The sequence below is a fragment of the Vipera ursinii genome (assembly GCF_947247035.1).
Source record: "Vipera ursinii genome assembly, chromosome: Z".
Lineage (NCBI taxonomy): Eukaryota > Metazoa > Chordata > Lepidosauria > Squamata > Viperidae > Vipera > Vipera ursinii.
In genome coordinates, this window is record NC_139517.1 from 23423506 (window position 1) to 23438009 (window position 14504).

At 32.8% G+C, this 14504-nt stretch overlaps 2 protein-coding genes across 2 annotated transcripts; both read right to left on the reverse strand.

Annotated features, from left to right (window-relative positions):
• Positions 1-2293: 2293 nt before the first annotated feature.
• LOC310649190 (olfactory receptor 14A16-like) lies at positions 2294-3259 on the reverse strand (the record flags this gene model as incomplete). Its single annotated transcript, XM_083377496.1, has 1 exon — positions 2294-3259. One exon carries the CDS (start codon positions 3257-3259, stop codon positions 2294-2296), a length of 966 nt encoding a protein of 321 aa, XP_083233622.1.
• A 6718-nt stretch (positions 3260-9977) lies between these two features.
• On the reverse strand, positions 9978-10943 carry LOC310649191 (olfactory receptor 14A16-like; the record flags this gene model as incomplete). The annotated part of the gene is made up of 1 exon (XM_083377497.1): positions 9978-10943. One exon carries the CDS (start codon positions 10941-10943, stop codon positions 9978-9980), a length of 966 nt encoding a protein of 321 aa, XP_083233623.1.
• Positions 10944-14504: the final 3561 nt, after the last annotated feature.

Here is a 14504-nt window from a genome sequence, read left to right on the forward strand (position 1 = left end):
TGAAAAGGTATTTCAAAATGTGCATGAGTGTGCACATAGGACCATTTGGCAACCCATTAAACTAAAAGTGTTGTTAAGATTATGCTACAGTTACAGTGTAAAAGCATCCAGTTCAATTCCAATCCCCTAATTTATGTATATATTTTACAAGTTTTGTAATCCTAAAATTGTGACCAGTGTACAATAAAGGTATAGATGTATAAAGAAACAATTTGGTATCATGATGAATATGCTGAATCAATCAATGTTAGTCCTCCCCTTTTGGGCCAGTCTTTCAGCCCAAACCATCTCACAGGACATAGCAGATGAAAATGAGTAAATAAGTAATCAGAGAATTTACAATTGTAATACAAATTAAAATTCATTATTTGTTCATTTCATTTATTAAATAATTATAGTATAAATGCAGACTCATGTCATCTTATGAAACAATTAAAAACCACTAGAAAACTAAACATTAATATTTAATTTACTCTTTCTAAAATATATCCAAGTGTTCCTGAGGAGGAGGAGGAGAATATTTATAATATATAGTAAAATTGGTTAATGTTTTACAAAAAAATACTCTTTAAAAACTGTATGCTCAGTATCTAAGATTAACTTATCATTATAAAGTAATATAACAATAATCATTGTTACTGAAATTTTGTCAAACATTTGCTCTTGATGTACATTGTTAATTTTGCCATTACTGCATATTTCATGTTTTCCTAATTTGACATTGTGAGAAAATATTGGGGCAAATTTGTCTTTGGGGTCAGCAGAATATATAATAATAATTTGACTTTTTTAAAAAAATTCTTCTGAAAAGATGTAGTAGAAAGAACTACAGTTACAATTCAAGCTTTGTTTGTATTTATTTTAAAATAATGCTGACTACTCCTTTCTAGAAGAACTGACACTTCATTGATCATGATGTACTTACAAATTTGTTGAACTAATTTTACCCTTTAGTTTTGGTTTACTACTTGCCTAAACTGTGAAATTAAAGTAAGTCCTTGATGCATTAAACAGAGGTTCAGAAACCACTTCTCTAATACAGATACTTCAAACAGTTCAACTACATATTTTAACAACATGGGGCATAAACAAATAAACTATAATTTCTGCAAATTTTATTCACACTCATATTCCCCTTTCCACCCCCATGCACTATTCCAGCTTTTGTGAAAAGAAACTTGCTTGCCAACAAAAGTCCTCTAAAATATTTCCACAATAAATGAAACGTCATGGTAATCCATTGCCATGTAGTTAACATTGATGAATGACTGTAGAAAAAATAAAACAAATGTACAACACCATTCCTGCAATTATATGCATATGTAATAATTTACTGAGAAAATATGGAGGCAAATTTGTCAGTCCTGCAGAATAGATAATAATAATCTGACATTTTTTTAAAAAAAATCTTGAAAGATCTAGTAGAAAAAACTACAGTTTCAATTCAAGCTTTGTTTTTATTTATTTATTTTAAAATAATGCTGAGTACTTCTTTCCAATAGAACTGACACTTAACTGAGCATAATATACTTACAAATTTGTTGGACTTATTTTAACCTATAGTTTTGATTTACTAGTTGCCTAAAATCTGAAACTGAAGTAGGTCTTCGATGCATTAAATAGAGGTTCAGAAAACACTGCTTAAACTGCTTACTTTAAATAATTCAATTCTACTACTACAATGCAGGGCACAAATAAATAATTTATAATATCCTGCAAATCTTATTCACACTCATAATCCCCATTGTTTTCCCTTTGCACTATTCCAGGTTTTGTGAAAAGAAACATACTTGCCAACCAAAATCCTCTAAAATATCTCCACAATAAATATAACATAGTGGCAATGCCACCTAGTTAATATAATAACACAAATGCACTACACCATTCATTCATTTATATGCATATGTAATAAGCAAAATGGTAAGTTTTTCTGCATAGCATCAAAAAATAAACAGAAAAAATAATACATGCATATTTTAAAGCATAAAGTATCTTAATGTCATTATCAAAAACCCTTCTCTATTTTCAACATAGGTAATTCAAAATATATATTTATATCAAATAGTAATACTTAATTATTTTACATGCTGCATTATTGATAAATCTATATTACATTAGATATTTAATGGAAGAGATTTATGTTAAAATTAGAGGCAGATTTGCTGAGGAATTATACCATATAAAAATAATTTCTGTTTTGATAAAACATACATAGGGATGAGAAGCATATGCTAAATTTACACATTGACAGTAAATCTATACGTTTTTGATGACAACATGTCTATGTAACAGTTTATCGGAATAGTGGAAACCAAGAATGATTTTTGCATAAGGAATGAGGACAAATATTGATAATTTGTTTCCAGAATGCTATTTTCAGTTCCTTGTTCCTCATGCTATAAACTAGTGGGTTTAAGAGTGGTGGTACCACACAGTAAAATATAGATATAAATGGATATAAGGATGAAGAGGTGGTAGATGTTGGGCTGAAATAGGCAAGGGTACCACTTACCGCAAACAAACAAATGACTGTGAGATGGGGTAAGCAAGTAGACAAGGCCTTTTGTTTTCCTTGGGAGGATGGGATTCTAAAAACTTCTCTGAAGATCTGCACGTAAGAAAAAACAATTACAGCAAACTGAATGAATCCTAAACAAGAACCAAAGATGAGAGTCCAGAATTTGGTGAAGTATGAATCAGAGCAGGAGATCTGGAGTAATTGAGGAATATCACAGAAGAATTGATTGATGACTCTGGAACAGAACTCCATTGTGAATAAATTTCCAGTATAAAGAGCAGAGTAGAAAAGGCCACCCATCCATGCATTGGTTGCCATTTGGACACAGACTTTTTTGTTCATCATCATCTCATAATGTAGTGGGTTGCAGATGGCTATATAACGATCATATGCCATGACACCAAGAAGGAGGAGATGAGACATTACAAAGAAAACAAAGAAGAAAACCTGACAGAGACATCCAGAGTAAGAAATAGTTTCAGTGTTCATCAAAGAATTCAATAATGATTTAGGAACTGTGACAGAGATGGAACCAAGATCTTGGAAAGATAGGTTGGCTAGAAAAAAATACATGGGTGAGTGAAGTTGATGACTGTGAAGAATGACAGTGATAATAATGAGATTCTCAATGAGTGCCACCAAATAAATTAATAAAAAAGTGGTGATATGTACTATTCTTAGCTCCTTAGTATCAGGGAATCCACGCAGAAGGAATTCACCAACTCTTGATTGATTTTCCATAGTGCTATTTTCTCTTTGCAGTCTGTGAAAAGAACTGGAAGATCAGATTCCTTTTCAATGCACCAGGATTGACATGGGCTGGAACACTATGAATATCATTTTCTCAGACCTGGTAGTGCTAAAGAGATGGGGACAATTTTCATCTGTGGAAAGTCTGTAGCTATTCCCAAGGAGTTCATTTCTCAGTTGATCAGTACTGAATGAAATTATGCATTTGACAATGGAGCTCAAACTAAAGTTGACTTTCACTTTAGTCTAAACAACAGCTATTAAAATAGCCTTCAAATTGTATTAATTAGGCCACAAGAGATTTTGTTTTGTTCAGTCAATTTTTTAAAAGTTTTACCAAAAGATATATTAACTATGCAATTTTTGTAATAAAAAGTTGCATGAGAAGGAACTTGTAGTTTTGTTTAAGTTGACTTTAACCCAAAGGACATGCTCTATAATGACTTTCAGACTGCCATAATAATGGCACAAGGTTATTTTTATTACCTTATATTGGTTCAAAGGTAAAATTACTGTGAAAACTAGATTTGAGTGAAGGGGGACAAACAAAGCGGGCCCATGAGCAGTTGCAGTATGGACAGGGAAGTAGCCTTGACAAAAAAAAATACTTTTTTTTAACCAAGAGTTTTCAAATAAAGCTTTAGGTAGCACCCATGAAATTTTGGCAGATTATATAAAAGTGAAGTACTTATGAATTTAGGGTTTTATTATTATTGTTAACTTATCCATACTGTTTAAAACAATGATGCAGGATTGTGAGAGTTTTTGTAGAACATTAGATGGATACAAATCCTTGAGTGTATTCAATAGTTTATATGATTCTTGGTTGGCCTTTCATAGTTTCCTGTTTGAAGTATTGTATAATGAAGCTTACGGTCTTGTTGTATAAATACTCATATAAAGTTAGTAACAAATAATTAATCCTATTAATCTAACAGGCTCTCCTCCATTGATGATGTAATATATCCTCATTACTAAATTTCCAAATTTGATTTTACCAAAACATTTGATTTTACCGAAAATTAGAATGACTACTAAGCTAGGACATTTTATTTTTAGGATATCACTACATCATCCCATGAAACCATAACTCTGCATGAAATCCCAATAAACTGAAATGCTTTTGTTAGTGTACCAACAATGATGTTAACAAAATGTCTGCTTCTTCAATATGGGTAGGTATACCAATATAGGTCTTTCTTGAACAATAATAAATATAAAGATTTTAGAAGCATATTCAATCCAGCTTTAATATGTTTTTATTATTGGTTGCAGAGTAAAAAAACATTCAATCTCATTCAATCACTACCTTTTACTATTGGTGTCTTGGGGCTGAGTCATATAACAGACACAAATCCAATTTATAACAATTTTGGCTTGATAAATACATTGAAACAGATGAATGAAGTTTTATATTTCTTGCTTGCTGTCTGATTTCTTTTCAGATTTTTATAAATAGATAAATAATCTTGCTGATCATATTTCTTTAGAAAGAAATTATTTAAATTTAAGAAGTCTTATAAGCACAATTTTAATCAGCTTATTTCTCATGGCAAAGATGAGGGGATCCCAACCAGGGGTGCGAGACGATATTCCAGGGGGTATGAAAACTTGGGTTTAGAAGTTTCAAAATTATAGTGTATATGCATAATTCATTATTTTGAACTTTTGTAAGATGTAGAAGAATATATCAGAAGCATTCTATAGGTGCGGGGTATAGAAAAGTTTCGGAGCTTCTGCCATAGATCAATGGATTTAAAATGGATGGGATAATGGAATACATTATTGTAATTATGAAATCAAGGTGTGAAGCACTGTCGGATATTGTCCTTAGGTAGGCAAACCAACCAGAAAATAAAAATATGGTGATGACAATGAGGTGGGGAAGACAAGTGGAGAAGGCTTTTTCCCTTCCTTGAATAGAAGGGATTCTCAGTACAGCAGAGAAAATTTGAACACACTGTAAGTAACAACAATGAAGAAAAAAAATAACCATTACTAATATAGCAGTAAATACTACAATTCCAATTTCAGTTACATATAAACCAGAGCAAATAATTTCAAGTAGATGTGGAATTTCACAGTAGAACTGGTTGATATTTTTAGAACAAAAAGAAGTAGTAAATGTTGCAATAGTGTGTAATGCACTATTAAGGAAACTGACAACACACACACTGCCAACCATTTAGATGCAAGCTCTCCTGTTCATAATCATTTCATATTGTAAGAGTTACAAGTAGCAACATATTGATCATATGCCATAATAGTAAGGAGGGAAATACAATAGTTCAAGAAAAAGACTGATGAGGAAACTTGAGCAATGCACCCAGAATATGAAATAAATCTGATATCCATAAGAAATAGCTTTGGGGATAATGACTGTAATAGAACCAATGTCTTGCATGCCCTCGACGTGATGTCCCGTTGCCTGGAAGCGGTCCGGGAATGGATGGGGAGGAACAGGTTTCAACTCAACCCGGACAAGACTGAATGGCTGTACATACCGGCATGTCAGGAAATTCAGATTATTCCATCTCTTAATATTGGGGGCAAGTTATTACCCCCGTAGATAAGGCTCGCAATCTGGGTGTCCTCTTAGATTCACAGCTCTCCTTAGAAGATCATATAGGAGCAGTGACTAGAGGGGCCTTCGCCCAGGTTCGTCTGGTACGCCAGCTACGACCCTATCTGGACCTGGATGCCTTGCGTACAGTCACCCATGCACTTGTGACCTCTCGTCTAGACTACTGCAACGCTCTTTACATGGGGCTGCCCTTGAGAACCACTCGGAAGCTTCAGCTGGTGCAGAGTGCAGCTGCACAAGTTCTTTTGGGGGTCTCCCGATACTCCCATATTACACCTCTGCTCCGTGAGCTGCACTGGCTTCCAGTTGCCTTCCGAGTGAAATTCAAGGTGCTAGTGATGACATACAAGGCCCTACATGGCGTGGGTCCGGATTACCTACAGGAGCACCTACTGCCGGCGTCAACGTCCCTCCGTCCTGTACGTTCCCACAGAGAGGGCCTCCTCAGGGTACCACCGGTCAGAGAATGTTGGCTGGTGACCCCCAGGGGGAGAGCATTCTCGGTGGGTGCACCAATCCTTTGGAACCGCTTACCAGCTGAACTCCGGATGGCCCCCGACCTTTGCTCCTTCCATCGTGATCTAAAAACTTATCTATTCGAACAAGCCGGCCTGGCCTGATGTATTTGGGTTTTTGAATTATTTATCTAATGTATTCTTATTTTATTGCCCTGTACACCGCCCTGAGTCCTCCAGGAGAAGGGCGGTATATAAATCAAATAAATAAATAAATAAATAAATAAATAAATAAATAAATAAATAAATAAATAAATAAATAAATAAATAAATTCATCAGGAAGAAGTACATAGGGATGTGCAGGTGGTGGTCAAAAACCACTGCAATAATGATGAGAAGGTTCCCTGTTACTATCATTAAATACAGTATAAGTAATAGAATTCCGTATGTAGTTTGTAGCTTCCAAATCTTTGAGAATTCCAAGAGTAGAAATCTAGATGTGTCATTATTCATTTTGAATTATGATATCCTTAAATTTAAAGGAGCTGCATTAAAAAATTATCTATTAAATTAATTTTTTGAAGATGTAAAAATCCCTACTTCTAAATCTACATTCAATTTTCTGAGTACAAACACAACCTCCTTACTTATGAATTGTCTTGTTTTAGTTTAAAGTTCTGTATGATATCTAATACATATTTTTAATACCACCAGTGCCTTACAAAAATAAGTTGAAGCCTATCTCAGGGATAGGCTTGCTTTGTTTCTAATTTAAAATATTAGCAATACCTTCCCCCCCTCCCAAAAAAAGTGAATGGCTCACAATCTTTAATCATGGAGATTTCCTCTTTCCTATCATTTTTGTTCAATAATCAATAAAATGAGATTTTGTTATATTTATTTTCCATTTCCTTAAGTGTATCTGTTGGCACTCTTCTAAAATATGACAACTGATAAAATCATAAGAAAATGATTACTTCAAGTTATTGCTGCTAAAGCGGATTTTCTAAGCTATTGAATCATAGGATGTACTTAATTTTTCACACATTTTGGCTTTCTTTTTGTAAAATAAATGAGACCAGCTATAATATATCATGTGTTATTGTTCATATGAGACTGTATTTACCTACTTTTAAGAACTTGTAAGAACCAGACTATTTTTATTATGTCCTGATGCATAAGACCATAAAACTCAAAGAGGGCATATTTTGTCTTTCACATGACTGTATATCTGATACCCAGTTAGGTATAGTGGTAAGGCACAGTCTAAAAGGTGAATGGTTGTGAATTCTAGTCCAGCATTAGGCAGGAGAAACACACACACACACACACACACACACACACAGAGAGAGAGAGAGAGAGAGAGAGAGAGAGAGAGAGAGAGAGAGAGAGAGAGAGAGAGAGTCAAATCTAGACTTTGTATTTGAAAAGGTATTTCAAAATGTGCATGAGTGTGCACATAGGACCATTTGGCAACCCAGTAAACTAAAAGTGTTGTTAAGATCATGCTACAGTTACAGTGTAAAAGCATCCAGTTCAATTCCAATCCCCCAATTTATGTATATATTTTACAAGATTTGTAATCCAAACATTACGGCCAGTGTACAATAAAGGTATAGATTTATAAAGAACCAATTTGGTATGGTGGTGAATATGCTGCATCACTCAGTGTTAGTCCTCCCCTTTTGGGCCAGTCTTTCAGCCCAAACCATCTCATAGGACATAGCAGATGGAAATCACTAAATAAATATTCAGAGCATTTACAATTGTAATACAAATTAAAATTCATTATTTGTTTATTTCATTTATTAAATAAGTATAAATGTAGACTCATGTCATTTTATGAAATAATTAAAAATCAATAAAAATGCTAAACATTAATATTTAAACCGGATTTATGGAACCATCTTCTGGTTGAGCTCTGGATGGCGCCTGACCTTCGCTCCTTACGGCGCGATCTAAAGACTTACCTGTTTGAACAAGCCGGCCTGGCCTGATGGGTGATGGGTTTGGGTTTTATTGTTTTTTTATGTATTTTAACTTATTGTTATAGATTTTGGGCATCTTGTTTAATCTTTTTAAACTTTCGTATTCTTGTTTTTTAACATGTATTGCCCTGTTCACTGCCCTGAGTCCTTCGGGAGAAGGGCGGTATACAAATATAATAAAATAAAATAAATAAATAAATAAATAAATTGATGTATTTATTACTCTTTCTAAAATATATCCAAATGTTCTTGAGGAGGAAGAGAGGAGGACGAGGAGGTCGAGGAGGAGAATATTTATAATATATAGTAAAATTACTTAATGTTTTACAGTAAAAAAAATACTCTTTAAAAACAGTATGCTCAGTATCTGAAATTAACTTATCATCATAAGGTACTATAACAATAATCATTGTTATTAAAATTTTGTCAAATATTTGCCCTTGATGTACATTGTTAATTTTTCCATTACTGCATATTTCCCAAGTTGGTTTCCCAATCTGACATTGTGAGAAAATATTGAGGCAAATTTGTCATTGAGTCCCAGAGAATAGATAATAATAATCTGACATTTTTTTAAAAAAGAAATCTTCTTGAAAGATCTAGTAGAAAGAACTACAGTTTCAATTGAAGCTTTGTTTTTATTTATTTATTTTAAAATAATGCTGAGTACTTCTTTCCAGTAGAATTGACACTTAACTGAGCATAATATACTTACAAATTTATTGGACATATTTTAACCTATAGTTTTGATTTACTAGTTGCCTAAAATCTGAAACTGAAGTAAGTCTTTGATGTATTAAATAGAGTTTCAGAAACCACTGCTTAAATACAGATACTTTAAACAATTCAATTCTACTACTACAATGCAGGGCACAAATAAATAATTTATAATATCCTGCAAATCTTATTCACACTCATAATCCCCATTGTTATCCCTTTGCACTATTCCAGGTTTTGTGAAAAGAAACATACTTGCCAACCAAAATCCTCTAAAATATCTCCACAATAAATGAAACATAGTGGCAATCTATTGCTACCTAGTTAATATGGATGGGTGACTACACCATTCCTGCATTTATGTGCATATGTAATAAGCAAAATGGTAATATTTTTTCTGCATAGCATTAAAAAATAAACAGAAAAAATAATACATGCATATTTTAAAGAATAAAGTATCTTAATGTCATTATAGATAAGCCTTCTCTATTTTCAACATAGATAATTATATATATATATATATAAATATATATATATCTTCTGGGAGAATCCCAGAAGAAGGAAGCAGAAGCCTCCAGCCTGATGATGACGGATGGGATTCCGTCGAAACGTCGCCCCTACACCTTTAGTTCTACGTGGGGAAAAACCCGAATAACCAAAGATCCATATATATATATATATATATATATATATATATATATATATATATATATATATATATATATATATATATATTAATGCTTAATTATTTTTCATACTGCATTATTGATAAATCTATATTACATTGGATATTTAACGGAAGAGATTTATGTTAAAATTATAGGCAGATTTACTGAGGAATAATACCAGATAAAAATAATTTCTATTTTGATAAAAACATGCATAGGGATGAGAAGCATATGCTAAATTTACACATTAACATGAAATCTATACATTTTTGATGACAACATGTCTATGTAACAGTTTATTGGAATAGTGGAAACCAAGTATGATTGTTGCACAAGGAATTAGGACAAATATTGAGAATTTGTTTCCAGAATGCCATTTTGAGTTCCTTATTCCTCGTGCTATAAACTAGTGGGTTTAACAGTGGTGGTACCACACAGTAAAATATAGATATAAATGGATATAAGGATGAAGAGGTGGTAGATGTTGGGCTGAAATAGGCAAGGGTACCACTTACCGCAAACAAACAAATGACTGTGAGATGGGGTAAGCAAGTAGACAAGGCCTTTTGTTTTCCTTGGGAGGATGGGATTCTAAAAACTTCTCTGAAGATCTGCACATAAGAAAAAGCAATTACAGCAAACTGAATGAATCCTAAACAAGAACCAAAGATGAGAGTCCAGAATTTGGTGAAGTATGAATCAGAGCAGGAGATCTGGAGTAATTGAGGAATATCACAGAAGAATTGATTGATAACTCTGGAACAGAACTCCATTGTGAATAAATTTCCAGTATAAAGAGCAGAGTAGAAAAGGCCACCCATCCATGCATTGGTTGCCATTTGGACACAGACTTTTTTGTTCATCATCATCTCATAATGTAGTGGGTTGCAGATGGCTACATAACGATCATATGCCATGACACCAAGAAGGAGGAGATAAGACGTTACAAAGAAAACAAAGAAGAAAACCTGACAGAGACACCCAGAGTAAGAAATAGCTTCAGTGTTCATCAAAGAATTCAATAATGATTTAGGAACTGTGACAGAGATGGAACCAAGATCTTGGAAAGATAGGTTGGCTAGAAAAAAATACATGGGTGAGTGAAGTTGATGACTGTGAAGAATGACAGTGATAATAATGAGATTCTCAATGAGTGCCACCAAATAAATTAATAAAAAAGTGGTGATATGTACTATTCTTAGCTCCTTAGTATCAGGGAATCCACGCAGAAGGAATTCACCAACTCTTGATTGATTTTCCATAGTGCTATTTTCTCTTTGCAGTCTGTGAAAAGAACTGGAAGATCAGATTCCTTTTCAATGCACCAGGATTGACATGGGCTGGAACACTATGAATATCATTTTCTCAGACCTGGTAGTGCTAAAGAGATGGGGACAATTTTCATCTGTGGAAAGTCTGTAGCTATTCCCAAGGAGTTCATTTCTCAGTTGATCAGTACTGAATGAAATTATGCATTTGACAATGGAGCTCAAACTAAAGTTGACTTTCACTTTAGTCTAAACAACAGCTATTAAAATAGCCTTCAAATTGTATTAATTAGGCCACAAGAGATTTTGTTTTGTTCAGTCAATTTTTAAAAAGTTTTACCAAAAGACATATTAACTATGCAACTTTTGTAATAAAAAGTTGCATGAGAAGGAACTTGTAGTTTTGTTTAAGTTGACTTTAACCCAAAGGACGTGCTCTATAATGACTTTCAGATTGCCATAATAATAGCACAAGGTTATTTTTATCACCTTATATTGGTTGAAAGGTAAAATGGCTGTGAAAATTAGATTTGAATGAAGGGGGGTAAACAAAGGGGGCCCATGAGCAGTTGCAGTATAGACAGGGAAATGGCCTCAACAAAAATATTACATATTTTTTAAACCAAGAGTTTTCAAATAAAGCTTTAGGTAGCACCCATGAAATTTTGTCAATTCTTATAAAACTGAAGTTCTTATTAATTTAGTTATATTTTTTTATTAACAGTACTCTAAATTGACCTACAGTATTCTATACAACTTCTTTTGTGTATATAATATTTTATTAATTTTCCAATTTTACATTTTTATTTAAAAAGCAATATGGTGGCTGGATTAATCAATAGTTCAATAACAAAATCTTTAGTACAAATGTCAAGTTACATCATGAAATATTTCCTCTCTTTTTCCCTTAATATTTATTGTCTTGCATTTCAGCTAATCCAGTTCTTATTACAGTATATCAACTCAGTAAAAACATCATAATTACATTTATCAATAAATTTTAGCTTATATGTATCTTAATTATTTTTTACATTCAATCTTCATAAACAATCCATATCCTGTTATTATTTTTACCCAATTTTTGGTTTCCCATCAATATTCCAATTTTCCCTTTAATATTTATAATTTTTAGGCTTTAGGCAACCAAGATTTCTCTTATCTCAATTCATAACAAAATCTAATATCCAAAATGCACATTTTACCTATTTGAATATAATCTTGTGCTATTTCCTAAAAGTTATCTATTTCCCACCATATTAAATCATTTAATTAATAATACAATATCCCCTTTAATAAATGAAAACCATTATATATATTTCCTGTGTTAATCAATAAATCAAACATATTCATAATATTTTTTCCTTTAGGTCTAATTTTAAAATATTAAACAGATAAAATCCTTATTTTAAACTAATTTCCAAATAGTTTAAATCTAATGACCAAAATTCCCTTTATCTCAACTTTTCCCTTTAACCCTTTAATTAATATGAAATCCCCTCTAATAAATCAAAACCCCAATTTTCTTCAGCCTTATTCTGGCTTTCTTCCTTTGACAACCAATCTTCCATATCAATGCTTTTAGATCATCAAATAGATTTCCCTCTAGTGTTATATATGTTATTTGAAATAAAGGAGACCATTTAATTGCTACTTATTGGGAAGGACTAGCCCATTTGTATCCATTAAGTTGTTTCCCTATTATTCCAATTCCCCATGATTGCCCTAATATGTTTATCTTCCATTCAATCTGTTCTTCTTCTTTCTCAATTTTTTTCTGATTTATATAGAAACTCTTTTCTATTTTCAGTGTTGCTACTCCCTTTTCTGGGTTTTCCATTAACTATATTTGTTGGTCAGTTGAGCCCTCTGTCTTATTATTTGATTGTTCCACTTCTTCTGTTATCTTCTGTGTTGTTAGTTCTTTGGTTGTAGTCAAAGTTTGGGTTTGTGTGTCTAAGCTGGAGTCTTGATCTTTTATGTTAGGTCTTATTTTATCACAAGCTGAAAGAATCGTTTCATGTATTGCTTTCAACATGGAAAGGGTTTTTTTCTGCTCTTCATCCAACTCTTTCATGTGTTTATAAATAGTATTTATAATAGAAATCATTTGTCAAGCAAGATTTTATAGTCCAAGGTCCATCATCTCATATGGTAACCAATATTCCTCAGATAAAGAGATAGAAAGATAATTCCACATATAACTCTGAAAGTCAGTAAAGGTTTACATTCACAGTTCAAGTAGGCCAGTTATGCTGCCCTGCTGTTCTCTTACTCTCTATGAGTTTCTCATAGGCGGTGCCAAGGTCAGAAGAGTCTTATCTAAGGTATGGGCTTCGAGCCAAGTCTCTTTGGGGAAATAACAAGTTGTAATACCAAACGTCACCACAAGGTATCACCAATGCCGTTTAAGGATTTTAAATCCATTTTTTTATAATTCTATTCCCAATTCTATTTCCTTTTTTTGTAGATAAAAGCAAAAGTCTCCAATAAAAATAGGAAAATTTTTGATCCCCAAGTTTTAAGAACATATAAATCCAATTAGATTAAAGTTGTTCTTTTAATGCTTTAATTCCCTGGGTGGTCAGTCGCTGCTATTCTTAGAGGATGGGATAGAAATTGCCTTCCCTTTCTCCTCACAGGGTGAAAGATACTTCAGGTAGCTTTTACAGGAAAAGAAAGTACTTAAGGTAAAGAGAAGATCAGATCCGTGTTGCTTTTGAAGTGCTTGGCAGTAAGTTTGACTTTGGTTGTCTGCAGCCTAGTGATGGGCCATATTACTATGGCTGGTCTTTTGTCTGCCGGTTTGGAGGACTGCCCTGGATCAAACAGAAGGGCTGCCACCCTCCTGCAATCAAGCAGGGGACCCCTCCATCTTATAAAACAATTAAAAATCAATAAAAATGCTAAACATTAATATTTAAATTGATGTATTTATTACTCTTTCTAAAATATATCCACATGTTCTTGAGGAGAGGAGAGGAGGATGAGGAGGTGGAGGAGGAGAATATTTATAATATATAATAAAATTGGTTAATGTTTTACAGTAAAAAATACTCTTTAAAAACAGTATGCTCAGTATCTGAGATTAACTTATCATCATAAGGTACTATAACAATAATAATTGTTATTGAAATTTTGTCAAATATTTGCTCTTTTTTTTCTTTGCACAATCTGCACTTTTAATCTTTTTTTATTTTTTATTATATTTTTATTAAACAAATTTTAAATAAAAAAACAAGAACGTTATTACAAAGTACTAAAAGGTGCATCAAATAGAAAAACACCAAGACATCCTAGACACCAAAAAAGACAAGAACAACAACATTAGACAGGACTGGGGAGTGTAATACTACCCCTAATTTCTTTTTCTCGTACATCTGATGTACATTGTTAATTTTTCCATTACTGCATATTTCCCAAGTTGGTTTCCCAATCTGACATTGTGAGAAAATATTGAGGCAAATTTGTCATTGAGTCCCACAGAATAGATAATAATAATCTGACATTTTTTAAAAAAAGAAATCTTCTTGAAAGATCTAGTAGAAAGAACTACAG